The sequence below is a fragment of the Momordica charantia genome, assembly GCF_013281855.1.
Source record: "Momordica charantia cultivar OHB3-1 chromosome 6 unlocalized genomic scaffold, Mcharantia_2.0 BLBB01000006.1, whole genome shotgun sequence".
NCBI classification, from domain to species: domain Eukaryota; kingdom Viridiplantae; phylum Streptophyta; class Magnoliopsida; order Cucurbitales; family Cucurbitaceae; genus Momordica; species Momordica charantia.
The window spans coordinates 32,999,597-33,014,001 of NW_028275164.1; the positions used below are offsets into that span (position 1 = coordinate 32,999,597).

General features: G+C 42.7%; 3 protein-coding genes and 1 pseudogene across 3 annotated transcripts; 3 read left to right on the plus strand and 1 right to left on the minus strand.

The window, feature by feature from the left end:
• Positions 1-317: 317 nt before the first annotated feature.
• LOC111007776 (oligopeptide transporter 6-like) lies at positions 318-3,226 on the minus strand (annotated as a pseudogene).
• A 2,308-nt stretch (positions 3,227-5,534) lies between these two features.
• On the plus strand, positions 5,535-6,050 carry LOC148211100 (uncharacterized). The gene has a single exon (XM_088125283.1). It carries the CDS (start codon positions 5,535-5,537, stop codon positions 6,048-6,050), a length of 516 nt encoding a protein of 171 aa, XP_087981409.1.
• A 162-nt stretch (positions 6,051-6,212) lies between these two features.
• LOC148211101 (uncharacterized) lies at positions 6,213-7,091 on the plus strand. The gene has a single exon (XM_088125284.1). The coding sequence runs from the start codon at positions 6,213-6,215 to the stop codon at positions 7,089-7,091; it is 879 nt and encodes a 292-aa protein (XP_087981410.1).
• A 5,073-nt stretch (positions 7,092-12,164) lies between these two features.
• Positions 12,165-14,127, plus strand: LOC111022729 (11S globulin seed storage protein 2-like). The gene is made up of 4 exons (XM_022299957.2): positions 12,165-12,539; positions 12,641-12,915; positions 13,014-13,424; positions 13,514-14,127. Exons 1-4 carry the CDS (start codon positions 12,224-12,226, stop codon positions 13,895-13,897), a joined length of 1,386 nt encoding a protein of 461 aa, XP_022155649.1. The 5' UTR covers positions 12,165-12,223; the 3' UTR covers positions 13,898-14,127.
• The last annotated feature ends 278 nt before the right edge of the window (positions 14,128-14,405 follow it).

Here is a 14,405-nt window from a genome sequence, read left to right on the forward strand (position 1 = left end):
TGTATATCTAAGCGAGCTTTTTTATTGTCAATAGTCTATAAGTATAATTCACCAATAATTATCGTGTTGACATGGTACTTTATTTCATACATCTTAAAATATTTACCCTTATTTATTCTACCTTGAAAAAGATAATAATGATAACAAACATCATTACTTATTTAGTTAGAATACTAGTTAATTAGGTTAATTTAAAAATCAATTTGTAATAAGCAGAATATTTTAAGTTTAATAAATGGACGGTTACAAGAATCATCATTTACAGATCCAGATGACATATTTACGGTAAAGAAGCTATCTAAAAATAAAAAATCAGTTTATAAACCCTTCTAGTTGCTAAGCTAAAAAGTTAGATCATATAATTGGACAGCCATCAACCATAACTCCTCTAGCAGTGGGGCAAGTGGCAAACGGGCAGCCGTCCACATTGTTTCCCCACCAGTCAATTTCCTTTGATCCTAGAGTCAGAAATATCAATATTGTCATGAAAGCAGTTCCCGCATCCAGGCCGCCGGAGAGAATATAATTGTAGCGTCTCCACCACTGTGTCTTGTATCTGAAAAGGAAAAATCCAAATAGAAACCCACATAAGAGCCAACTGGTGAAGTTCACGGCACTAGCAGGCGGCATCATCGCTGTAGCGCCCAACAGTACAGGCATGTGGATGAGGCGAATCCATGAATGCTTGGGGAACATCTTGTGCGCAATCCATACGAGTAGAGGGGCAATGGCTCCACCAATAAAGAACCAATTCACAGCTCCATATTCTCCCAAGTTCTCGAAGATTCTACGAGGCCCAACAAGCCCCCAAATGACTGAAGCATCAAAGAACACGCGATCCATCGGGCAAGTCCAGGGACTGTTCGATGGTAGCAGGTTGGTGTCACAAAGGTTTTGAATTGATCCCATTAGCCACCAAGCAGTTGAAATGTATACCACGACGGCTATGATTGTTCCCACCATCTGCCACATAAAGTTAATTCATTATGAATAACAATAACACACTTAGCATATACTCCATTTCATGTTGTATTATAATTTTAGACCAAAGTATAGAAAATAAAATTCACCTGGGCCATGAACATTGTCCGGGGTGGGATCTTCATATAGTGACCAAGTTTAAAGTCGGATACAAATGTTAGAGCTTGTGTCATGCTGATATATCCAAACACCTTGAAACACATGTTGGCTACCGGGCGCTCGGGATACGCATAGCCAATGATATACTCTGTTATAATATTCAAACCAGGTGACTGCAAACAAGAAAGACATTTGGACTTAACGTGAGTAAGTCATCTCTTGAAACCAAACAGACATGTAGTTTTGATTTTAATTAGGATTCCATGACTTTACTTGGTTTGTGGTAGCAGCAATGATGCCAATGGGAAGAGTGAAGAAGAAGGCAACAGCACAAGCTAGCAAAACACCCCACCAAGGCAATTGAAGAGATGCATTGTAATATTGGCAAGTAAAAACAGAGAGACCAATGCTCAACCCAAGGATGATGAGGAACCACCATGCAGGTACTTGTTTATAGGCTTTCATAAGCCTCGTATGTATGTCCATTTTCCTCTTCCCTCCAAATGCGCTTTTGCTCTGGTTCCACAGTTCCCTACAAGTAATATAGAACATGAATCAGCAAGTAATATAGAACATGAATCAATTACCATCTGGTTGTTCTATCATTTCTTTGGTAACTTTTGGCCATTTTTCAGATTTTGTTTAAATTTGAAAATGTTTTTAAGCTGTAGATAGCAAAATGATAAAAACCACACAAGTGGAAGTAATGTTTATAAGTTTAATTTTAAAAAACAAATGGTTACCAAACAAGGCCTAAACTATTAGTTTTGAAGTTTGGTTGAGAATTTACCTTCCATTGAAGAGAAAGACATGAACAAGTGTAGCAGAAAGTGTGGCAAATCCAAGTCCATAGGTCATTGCAAAGAAGGTACTGAGATTTATAGGCCCAGTTGTGCGGTAAACACCTCGATCAAGATGGAAATTTGAATTCACAATGCTTGAGATGTTGTACTTGAGACCATTCGACATGAAAAGGCTGCTCGAATATATAGGAAACTTCTTTGCTCCATAAACATCGAACCAGTAGCAAATGGGTGTCGTCACATACATAACAAGAAAGAATCCCACAGCAATATTGGCAGTGGCGAACCAAGGACTAGCTAGGGGACTTCCAAGGTAAGATGAAATTGTGGTCCAATCTATCCCGAATGCGCCAATTCCAAGGCCGCGTGTGCCAGAGCCCAGTTGATGAAGTAAAACAGACTTGGAATTAAACCAACACACCCAAGAGAAAGAGGTGAGCATAAAGAAAAGGTAGCCAGGAAGAACATAGTAAGCAAAGCTGCAGATCATTGCTAAAATGAAGAATTGTGTGATAGTGGTGCCGCTTTTCGATCTCTTCTCCTTCTCGTGGAGAGCCCTGCAAGTCCCAAAATTCCTCTAGTCAGCAAACTTAACTAACTTAACTGTATGAATACAAAGAATAAAAGATTCATTAAACTAAAACCATGGTAAGAAGACACGTCACCTAAACAATGAAACCTAAACCAAATTAGATGGCCACCACATTTCCCCGGGCTCAACCAGATATTTTCTGAAGATTCCAGCCCACCCAAATCCAAGAATCTATCAAATAAGTAGAAACACTGATTATCAACATCGGAAAAATCAAACAGATAAGAGAAATCAACATTAGAAAAGGGAATGAAGAAGAAACCTGAGTGGTGAGCATAATAAGCAAGGCAGGAACGAAAGTGAGTTGCCTCTTGTCGAGGAGCTTAACAGCAGTCAAAATATGAGTAGCGTAAACAGAGCCCGCACCAGAATTGGCAAAAATAGTAATGAGAACGTGTTCCTTAATATTGAAGGGTCCAGGATTCATAGTGAACTCGAAACGCGTGCCCTTGAAAAGAGGTCGAGTCGGAAGCGTCTTGGCCATCAAGTGGCCAATGGGAACCACAGCAATCTGCGCAGCAATGGAAGAAACCGACAAGGGATTGGATCTGTACCAAAAGAACTGATTGACAAAGGAGAGTATGACGCAGGAGGCAATCCCCAAGACCCACATTCTAAAGGTGAGAACCGGCAAGTTCGGGTCATCGGTCTTCGACACTGTAATATCCACTTGCTTGATGGAGCACTCGTCATCGCCGGCAGCCGGAGCCGGCGAGTCAGCGCTGTGAATCTCTAAGACGGTACTGGTCATGGTATTGGAAGTGAGTGGAAGAGTTTTGTTTTGTGTTGTGGAGTGTGAGGCAAGTGAGTGAGAAGCTGTTACTGCCTTTGGCTTTTTATAGAGAATGCAAGTCAAAACGTAGAATAAGAAGAAATTCCAAATTTGTATGAGAGTAGGACTTCAAGTGGAATTAGGATTTAGGAATTTCAGAGAATTCGTAATCCTAAATCCTAATATCTCCTGTCCTAATCAATTTCGGCCTTCGGAAAATATGTTTCTTTTTTTCTTTTTTTTTTCTCTATAACCAGTTTATTTGGAATTGGGGTGATTGTTTGTGTTTGGAAAATTATTTTATAAATTTTATTTTTCAAATTATTATGTACCTTTTCTAATTTTAAACAATGTAATCTACATAAATATAGGAAAACGAAAATGTTATTCTTTTCCTTGAAATGCGTGGGATTATTTGTTAAGGTTATTGTTTCTTTGTTTTTTGTTTTAATTTTTTTAGAAATTATGGCATTTGGTAACTACCATATTTGTCTAGCCTAATTAAAAATAATAGAAATTAAAATTTGAATTTGAATTGATTTTCGTTAAAGTTTCATTATAATTTCAAATTTAAAATATGCCAAAAACAAATTAAAAAAATAAAAGATAAATTGGGGATTCTAAAGATCAAATTAACTTTTTTCAAAAAGATTATATTTAATTAGGACCGAATTTGAATTAAACATCACAAAATCTAATTTATTTTTTTGTTAACGTCAGGTTTTGAATTAAAAATTAAAAAAAAAAATAAACCTGTTTGATTTAGATGTATTGAATTTAAAATCAGATTTCCTAAGTGGATAGTTTCTGAACCTTTTTTTCGACTCACCTTTTCTCCTTATTTTTATATATACTAATAAGAAATAAAGATGTGGAACTTTAAAGTTTTATTTTAAAGTATATAAAAAATAATTAAAAAATTATAAATTATAACGTAACTCTTGAAGATATTGGTTTCAACGTCTTGTTATTATTATATGAATATTTTAGGTATTCATATTTTATTATATTAATTTTATATAATTCAAAATATTGATTTAAACATATTTTGTGTTCATTGTCTTTTACTATTCCTAATTATTTATTTAGGTAAATATTTTACATAATTCTTTTTTTTTTCATATGAATACTTTTTATTGGAATTTAAATCAACACATACGATGTTGTGTGAATGCTGAACTACTTATTATATTTTATTATGATTTTTTTATAATAATATTTTATTGTTATTGTTATGCAATGGAAATCGAAAGTTGAGGTGCAGGTGAAGATCGGGAGGAAGCCACTGGGCCGTGATGGGCTCGGTCCCGACCCGAGGCTCGGCCCACGGCCCTCCAGCGGTCCTTCGTCTTCAATCCACGGTTTCGCCCAGGCCCGCCAACGAAATTAGGGTTAGCTACCTATGGAATGTTCTGGAACAACCTGATGACTATAAGTAGCGATCCAGCCTTAGAGGTAAGGGCAGCTAAAATTGGCTACATTTCACATTATTCTCCTGCTAACTTAAGCATCGGAGCCCGTGTGACTAGAGTCGCACCGGTTTAGCTCATCTGGTTTTGCAGGTACTAGTCCCGGATCAACAAGTTTGGTAGGTGCGAGGAGGTGAACCAGAGGACCGAAATCCACGCATCAACAATTGGCGCCGTCTGTGGGGACGACTTAAAGCATCCAGTTGAGCAACATGACACCAGAAAGGAGTCCACGACGCTCTGATGATAACTGCTCTGTCAAGAGGAGGCTGAACTTGGGCGACCCCCAGGTTGGAGGACCCGAGGATGGGACCAACCAGCCAAACCAAGAGCGTCAGGAGGGGTTGCCCGAGGTGCAGGCATTAACGACCCCTGAGCCATTCCAGAAGCAGTTCGCGGTCTTGGAAGATAAGGTAGAGGGCATGCTTCAACGCATGACCCAAGTCCTTCGACAATTCGAGCGACATGAGTCCGACGAAGTGCCCCTTGTCAGAGACCCGAAAAAGGGGAAGGGCCCAGCGGAAAGCGATACCGAGGAGTCAACGAACAGTGCAGGGAGCAAGTTGCGGATAGGTGGAAATACCAGGCGACGAACCCGAATTTTCGACCCTCGAAAGACGAAAAAGCAACATAAATCCCCGGCACCAAATGGGGGCAAGAGCGACCATGATGATAGAAACTCTGAACCGATAAGTCTCGACAAAGGCAAACCGGCAGATCGGCCAGAGTCATTGGAGAAGCGACATAGCCACAAGGAGAAGGGATTCGACCTCGAATAACTACTGGATCAAGCCGACTCACCATTCACGGAGGAAATCATGAGAGAAAAGGTCCCTCCAAAATTCAAGCTACCCACGGTGAAGCAATTCGACGGGACGACCGACCCAGTGGATCATCTAGATGCTTATCGGGAATGGATGGATATCTATGGAGTGTCGGAAGCGGTCAGGTGTCGGGTATTCTCGACTACTCTCAACGGGTCGGCCAGAATATGGTTCCGACAATTAAAACGAGGGTCGATCTCGAGTTTCAAGAGCTTGGCTAGAGCATTCGTGGCTCAGTTTGTAGGGGGGCGGTGTCGGAGCCGACCCGTGGCTTATCTCTTAACCATTAAGCAGAGGACGACAGAGAGTCTACGCGACTATGTAGCCTGGTTCAACGAGGAGAAGCTGCAGGTAGAAGGCCTTACAGACGCTGTATCTCTGCTGGCCTTCATGTCCGGCGTCAGGGATGAACATTTGTCATTCTCGTTCGGAAAGAGAACACCGAACACCTTCTCGGAGGCGCTGAGCCGAGCTCAGAGGTACATGAGCGCTGGTGAGTTCTTTTACTAAAAAAGGGAACCTGACGGAAAGCGAACCGACCCAAAGAGGGAGAGGTCGGGAGATAAACCGCAGGGGTCGAGATGGGAGAAGAGGGATCGGAGTAGCCAGAAAGATCCACCCCGAAAATTTGAAAAGTATACCCCGACCACCGTTCCAATCGAGCAAGTGCTGATGGAGATCAAAGACCAAAGGTTGCTTAAATGGCCGGAGAGGATGAAGGCCCCGTCAGCTAAGCGCAGCAAAGGCAGGTATTGTCTTTTCCACAGGGATCACGGCCATGCAACTCAGGATTGTTTTGATCTCAAGGAAGAGGTGGAAGGACTAATCCGAAGGGGCTACCTCAAGGAGTATGTAGAGGAACCTAAAGTGACCCAGAACGACGAAAGCGACAAGTCTCCCGCAAGAGAGATTCGAACTATAATGGGGGGCCCCATAGAAAGAGAATCCGGGAGAAAAAGGAAAGCAGATGTAGGTGAAGCTAGGACGAGTCGCGAGCAAAATGAGGTCTACCACGCGTATACTACAAACCGGCCGGTGACAATTGAATTTTCGGAGGACGAAGCAACTCACCTCCTTCACCCTCATAACGATGCACTTGTTATCACGTTGAAGATAGCAAATGTTAAAGTACATCGAGTCTTGGTGGATGGGGACAGCTCGGCGGATATCATCTCCTGGACAGCCTATAAAGCTATGGATCTAGGAGAAAAGGTGCTCAAGAGTAGTCCAGCACCACTGGTAGGATTTGGGGGAGAACGGGTCATCCCCGAAGGGAGGATTGAGTTGCCAGTAACATTCGGAAGTGGGCCGAAGAGTGTCACCAAGATGGTGGACTTTTTGGTCGTTAACTACACATCCTCCTACAACGCAATACTGGGAAGACCGACGATGCATATGCTCAGAGCGATACCATCCACATATCACCAATCCATGAAGTTCCCAACACCGGGTGGGGTAGGAGAAATTAAAGGAGAACAACGAGTGTCACGGGAATGCTACTATACCTCAATGAGGGACAACGACAGAACTTCTACTAAGGGGGGCTGTTGACCTTTTATTTCTTCCTTCAAATATGGTTGTTTACTACTTTTAACAAGATTTCTAATTATAATTCCTTTTGTTCAATAAAGTGTCCATTAATTCTCTGTCAACTATATTTCTTAAATCCAAAACGAGATACCAAGAGACCTTTTTATAAAGTACTTTGCCTCGTCTACAAGCGTACTCTCAAAAGATATCAACAATACAATTGAGAGTAGGGGGCAACAGGTACCGACTACGGCTACTCAACACTCAACGACGTAAGCTTGGTAAATCCAATCCTACACGGTGACGGTAAAACCAGCTATACAGGGCAGGCCGAGCAGGGCTCGGGACCGACCACTGCTCGGGTCCGACCACTGTTGGCGTCGACCAAGTGCGAACGGGCGCAGATCTACATTAGTCGGCGGTTCTACGAGATAGCCTATGTTTGTTAATAGGTCTTATTTTCGACTAAACACGGCTCGTGGACCGACCACTGCTCGGGTCCGACCATCACTCGACGCCGGTCATGTGCGACGAAGCATGAATCTAATTTAATCGACACGTTTGGAAAGAACAATTAAACAATCTCAACACGGTCAAACCAGAAGCGGGTCAATTGGCCTAGCACGGTTAAAACATGAGATGGAGTAAAAATACAAAAACAACAGCGGGTGTAAAACCATTGGCTATGACCAACGAGTTAAAAACCTACGAAAAGAAAGCAACAAAACTTCATCAGGGTTAGAGTTGTAAGCCAGTAAGTGACTGGTAAGAGAGTTAATTGATGATTCCAAAGAAAAGAATACAAGCAACATAGTGACAAAGCACATAAAAGTCAACCGTAAGAACTACTCGCTCAAGCTACCCTATTACTCGTCGTCGTCGTCATCCATGTCGTCAGGAGCGTCACGCTCGGCCCTAAAACGCTCCGGGAGGAAGGAAAAGTCAATGTCAGGGTGTTGAGTAGAAACCTGACGGAGAGACCAGGAAACACCGCACTCCATGACAGAGTTTTGCAAGTCAACATACTCCTGAGTTTTCTTGAATTCCCTGGCCAAGAACTCAGAATTAGAAAGTCGAGCGTTGGCCTCGTCAAGTCTCCTCTGCAGGTTAGCTAGCTCGTCTCGAGATTTTCTCTTCTCTGCTTCCAACTCCCGTTGGGTACCCTCCAGAAGGCTGGTGGCCTGGTTGAAGGAAGAAATGACCTGTTCCAGCTCCTCCCGAGGGGCATAGTGGCAGCGGAGGTGGTTAATTTCGTCAGCAACTCGACTCGAGAATGCCACCAGACGGTTGAAAGTCTGCCAAGGTTAAGATTTGACGTTAGGGGAGAATGCTATGACAAATACTGGAGGTTACCAAGCACTCACCTGGTGGAGATCGATAAGGCAGGTGCTGATGCTGTGCTGAGGATTAGACAGACCAAAGTCTGACCCACTTGATGAGTCGTCGAGGCCTTGCCAGAGACTAAACGCTCTTTCCAGGTAAGCTGCCCCGTCAGCATCAGAATTATATGGGCCAGAGAAAGGGAAGATTGGGACTTGAGAGGAGCTTCCTGGGTGACCTCGTGGGGAGGACGGGGTAGCTGTCTCATGAAGGCGGGCAGAGCGCCTCGGGGCTGTTGGAGGCATGGAAGATCGAGTGTGTTGTGAAGGGAGTCCCTCCTCGGTCAAATCAGTTACCTCAATATCCGAAGCCCGACTGGAACCGGCCCCCAAACCCCGGGTATTCCGGCGACGCTCTCTTTCATACAAGGAAGCACTCCGTCTCGACATGTCTACAAACAAAGATAAAGGTAAAAAGCGACGTTCATGCAAAGTGAAGAGAGGATTTCGACAAGGACCTAGAGGGTTACGCGGAAGGGTCAAGCCAAAATCCACTAGGTTTTGCTCCGTAACCAAATCTGGGCCCCAACGCTCGATATCCGGTAGCTGGATAACGGTGTGATAGAAAGTGGTTGCCTCGGCGGTGAGCTCACAGTTGCGGGAAACTGCCAACAAAAAGGAATATCAGAATTGACGTTTGCGAAAGTCCCGGCGGAGCTCGGAAGCTACTTACCTAACTCCCTACACTCGGTCGGGATAGGAAAATACAACCCTCTCTCATCACGGGCCAGCCAGTCACCGCCAACAAAGAACCATTCATTCTTCCAATGCTTCACTGAGGAGGGACCCATAACCAGAATTTGATTCCGAGAACTAACATAAAAATGAAAGTTATCCTCGGGCTGTGTTTGAGATAATAAAGCGACATAAAATTCGCGGCGGTCAGAGGCTGCTCGCCCCCGAGGTGCGACCACAAAATAAAGCAGCTAATCAAAGTAGACCACCCGTTCGGAATGATTTGGGAAGGAGCTATTTGATTAAAAGCTAAAAAGTTTTGAAGGAAAAGAGGCAATGGTAGGCGAACTCCAAATTGGAACATCGCAGCATAAAATACTACTTCACCGGGATAAGAACCGTCAATACTCTCTCCCAGATTCGGAAGACGAAGGCTAACCGAATCCGGGATACGGTATTTCGAACGCAGGCGGCGCAGGTCCTTCGCCGTAAGAGTGGAGTTATCCATCCAAAATGGACGTCAAGACTGGGACTCTGATGAAGGATGCGATGATGACCCATCATCCGAGGTAGACCACTCGAAATCAAGGTCGGCCATATAAAAAGAAAATACGACAAAGAATAGGGAAGAGAAATGAATACCTTGTTGGGAGGTTGACAAGAATTGATAAGGATGGAGGGGTTTAAATAGCCCTCAACTCATAGCACAGTTCTCAGTCTAGAGGTCTTTACCCAGCAGGCCAAAGGGTGCTCGGCTCGGTACCCAACACTCTTGTGACATCTCGGCTCGGCACCCAACACCTCGAGATCTCAAAGCATGGGTCTACTGTAGATGTGACAGTTGCATGACAGGCTGCATCGGGTCTAGCAAGGAAAAGGAAAATTGACATACACTTTCACTTTCTTGTGTCCCGTGAAGATAAGACCACTCACTGCGACAAGGGTGCCATGAGCCCCGCAATGATTCGACAATTCATTCGACTCGGGCCCATATGACAAGATAGATCACTGCAAAAGCTATACTCCCAATGAGATCGAAAGCATCATATTGAGAGTAGGGGGCAACTGTTATGCAATGGAAACCGAAAGTCGAGGTACAGGTGAAGATCGGGAGGAAGCCACTGGGCCGCGATGGGCTCGGTCCCGACCCGGGGCTCGGCCCACGGCCCTCCAGCGGTCCTTCGTCTTCAATCCACGGTTTCGCCCAGGCCCGCCAACGAAATTAGGATTAGCTACCTATGGAATGTTCTGGAACAACCTGATGACTATAAGTAGCGATCCAGCCTTAGAGGTAAGGACAGCTAAAATTGGCTACATTTCACATTATTCTCCTGCTAACTTAAGCATCGGAGCCCGTGTGACTAGAGTCGCACCGGTTTAGCTCATCTGGTTTTGCAGGTACTAGTCCCGGATCAACAAGTTTGGTAGGTGCGAGGAGGTGAACCGGAGGACCGAAATCCACGCATCAACAGTTATTAATTTCAATTCTTCATTTATCGTCCAAAAATATCACAATATATTATTTACTTACAATTTCTTTTTGTAATTAGAATTTAAAAATAAAGGGTAATTAATTATTCAACAAATTTGAAACTAATTTAAACATGTTAATGAAATTAATAATTGATTTATATAATACAATACATTATTTATTGAAATTTATTTCTAAAATTAGAAGTGAGAAAGTTACCTAAATTACCTACTAGAGCTCTCGCCTATTTTTACCTCTACCGACCAAATATTATCGTAGGTAGCTCAAACATAAAATTCAACTAATAACAAAGCTTGACTACAAGGATTTTGTTTTTCTCCTTTTAGCTCTAAGTTAAATGGATTAAAGATAGTGGAGTATTTTTTTTAGTACAACATGTTGGGGAAGGGATTCGAACTCACAACTAGAGTCATATGCCAATTACCACTGAACTATGCTCGTTTTGGCAAAGATAGTGGAGCATTAATGATCTTCTAATTATAGTCTTCATTCTATGGCAAAATTGTACTTTATTTTATATATCGATTCTTTATACGCACATATAAGTATATTAAAATTTTTACCCTCTGTACCTTGAAAAAAATAATAATAATAACAAACATCATTACTTATTTGTTTCTCTATTTTGTTAGGTAGGTTTTTAATTGTTTTCAAAATTTACGCCAATTTTGAAAATAAAAGAAAAAGTAATTTTTTTTTATAAATTACTAAAAAAGAAAAAGTAGTTTTTCAAACCTCATTTGTTTTAGTTTTTTATTTAATTTTAGATAAGAATTCAAATGGTTTTTTTTTAATGAAAAGTGAAATATGAAAAATAAAATAATGAATAAATAAGCACAATTTTTAAAAATGAAAAATTAAAAACAAATTAAATAGTAAATCAAAAAGATTTAGAAGAAATTGATTCAATCTCTATGATGATTCGTCTACCTAAAAATTAATTCAATATAAAGTGAGACTAGTCGAGATGCACACAAATTGGCTCGCCCAATACTTAAACAATAAAAAGTAAAAAATAGTTATCCTAAAAATTAATTCAATATAAAGTGAGACTAGTCGAGATGCACACAAATTGACCCGCCCAATACTTAAACAATAAAAAGTAAAAAATAGTTATCCGTAAATTTAAGGGCTTATTAAATAGCTTTAAAAGCTCAAATGATAGGAAAAGTTTAGAAAAGTATTAAATACAATAGCACAAAAAGTTTTGTGAGTGGAGTAAACTTGGTAGAACGAATTAATATGACAAACAAACCCTCTAGACCATAGAATATTAAATGTTAAAGAAAGAAAAAAGAATGATTACACTAGGACACAGATACTTGCAATTAGCATGCAACTTTGGCAAAGAAGAAGAAGAAGGGCAGAGCATACAGGTGGTGGGTGGATCAGAAATCAGCAGCAGAATTGTGATGGGAAAATAAAAAGACAAAAGAAAGACAAATGGTGGGTGTAGTGTTACAAAGATCGCATGCAGATCTCCACGTCCCAGATTGAATGTCGAGAGATTGAGCCCAAATGGGGTGTATATATATGAAGGCCCCCCGTTTCCAATACCATCACCTCACTCACACATCTTCTCTCGTTTTCCTTGTTAGTGAATAACAATGGGTACCAAATTTGCAGCGGCCATAATTGTGCTCTCTTCTCTTCTATGTGGTTCGTTTCTGGTGAGCGGGCAAGCGTCTGAGAGCTGGCGGCATCAGCTGAGGGAAGAAGCTCAGCAGTGCCGGCTGGATCGGCTCAGCGCCAGGCCGCCCTCGCACCGGCTCGAGTCGGAGGGAGGCGTCGTTGAGCTGTGGGACGAGTCTGAGGAAGAGTTTCAGTGCGCTGGAGTTGGTGCCGTCAGGATCATCATCAGGCCCAACTCACTCTCTTTGCCCAAATTCCATAGCTCCCCCATGCTCTTTTACGTCGAGCAAGGTTCGTTCTTCTAAAATTCTCTCTTTTCTTTTTGCATTTGATCTCTCTGCCTACTAATTAACAAAAAAAAAAATTATTAATTAAACCATGAGAGATTGCAGGTGAAGGGGTTGTGGGGCTGAACTACCCAGGGTGTCCAGAGATCTACGAGGCAGAATCAGGGGAATTTTCAACGACACCAGCAAAGCGCAGAGGCCGTGCAGTCCGCGGGGTCAGAGACCAGCACCAGAAGGTTCACAGAGTCCGCCGTGGACACATTGTCGCCGTGTCGGCCGGTACCGTCGAGTGGCTCCACAACGACGGCAACAAAGACCTCATCGTCGTCGCCTTCATGGACCTCAACAACGAGGCCAACCAGCTCGACCACCAAATAAGGGTATTTAATTTAAATCAGAGCAGGAGATCTGTGTTTCTGTTTCTGTTTGTTTTGTGTTTGTTTTAATCTGAATATCCGCACGGGTTGTGTTGGATCAGTCATTTTACATGGCGGGTGGAGCTTCAAGGGAGGGAAGGCAGGAAGGGAGAGGATCGGAGTATCTGGTGAACATCTTCAATGGGTTCGACGCTGAGCTGCTGGCGGAGGCTTTCCAGGTTCCTCGTGATCTGGTGAGGAAAATGCAGCAAGGAAGCAGCAGGGAGGGACTGATCGTGAAGTGCAACGAAGAAATGTCGTTTTTGAGACCCGATGAGCAGGAGGAAGAACTCAGCAGCAGAAATGGGGTGGAAGAAACCGTCTGCACCCGCAAAATCAGGTACGACATGAACACTCACAAAGAGTCTGATCTCTACTCCAGGGAGGCCGGTAGAGTTAACATTGTCAACGAACACAAGCTCCCTATCCTCAGGTTCTTGGGCATCAGTGCCGAGAAAGCCCACCTTTTCCCGGTAATAGTTATAGTTATATTCTACTGCTTTCTTTTAGTTTAAGGTTTAGGATTTAAGGTTTAAAGATTCCTTCTGGTATACTACTGCAGAATGCAGGATACAACCTGCATTGGTCGATGACAGACCACAGGTTGGTGTACGTGGTGGAGGGAGAGGTGGAGGTCCAAATAGCAGATGACAAGGGGAAACAAGTGTTCAACGAGAGAGTGTCGAGAGGAAACATGTTTGTGATCCCTCAGTTCTACTCGACCATGGCTAGGGCGGGGCCGAAGGGGGCGGAGTGGATCACGTTCAAGACGTCGAACCAGCCGCGAAAGAGCCCGGTGGTCGGGTACACGTCGGTGTTCAGAGGGCTGCCCCAGCAAGTGCTGGAGCAGGCGTTCCAAATCTCACCAAGAGAGGCGCAGGACCTGAAGCAGGCCAGGAGGCAACAGAGCTTTCTCCTCCCTCCCTTCTCCGGAAGCCGCAAATGAACACAACACGAAGGGGCTTTAAAATCTGCAGCTCCAAATGGTTTTGGTGCTGGTGAGTAGAGAAAAATAATAAGGCCGCGTTTGGCTAGCTAGCTCTGTGTTTGTTTATCTTTTGGGGTTGCGGGTGAAATCAAGAGTCTTAAAATAATGTTATCTCCATAAAGCGCCGTAATACAATATGTAATAATATATGCAACCAATAAAACAAATGTGGCCGCCCCTTTACTTCTTGTCTCCTCGTTTCATAACTAAGCGCCCGCGCCCGTAACTATTCTGTGCACTGCAAGAAACAAATGCATCATTTCTAAGACAGGATCTAAACATAAACATATTCACGTGAATGGGAGTCACTCTCACGTGCCATATAAATGTGTGATACACTAAAACTTAATAGTCAGGACAGGCATAATAAAATAATAATAATAATAATAATAATAATAATAATAGTTACTTTTTTAAAAATTTAAAATAGTTACTTTTTAAATTCTTATTCTTATGACTAAAAAGT

Coding starts and splice junctions, on each gene's coding strand:
- LOC148211100 (XM_088125283.1), top strand. CDS start 5,535: ATGAGAGAAAAGGTCCCTCCAAAATTCAAGCTACCCACGGTGAAGCAA.
- LOC148211101 (XM_088125284.1), top strand. CDS start 6,213: ATGGAGATCAAAGACCAAAGGTTGCTTAAATGGCCGGAGAGGATGAAG.
- LOC111022729 (XM_022299957.2), top strand. CDS start 12,224: ATGGGTACCAAATTTGCAGCGGCCATAATTGTGCTCTCTTCTCTTCTA. Junction 12,916..13,013: donor AGCTCGACCACCAAATAAGG/GTATTTAATTTA, acceptor GTGTTGGATCAG/TCATTTTACATGGCGGGTGG. Junction 13,425..13,513: donor AGAAAGCCCACCTTTTCCCG/GTAATAGTTATA, acceptor ATACTACTGCAG/AATGCAGGATACAACCTGCA.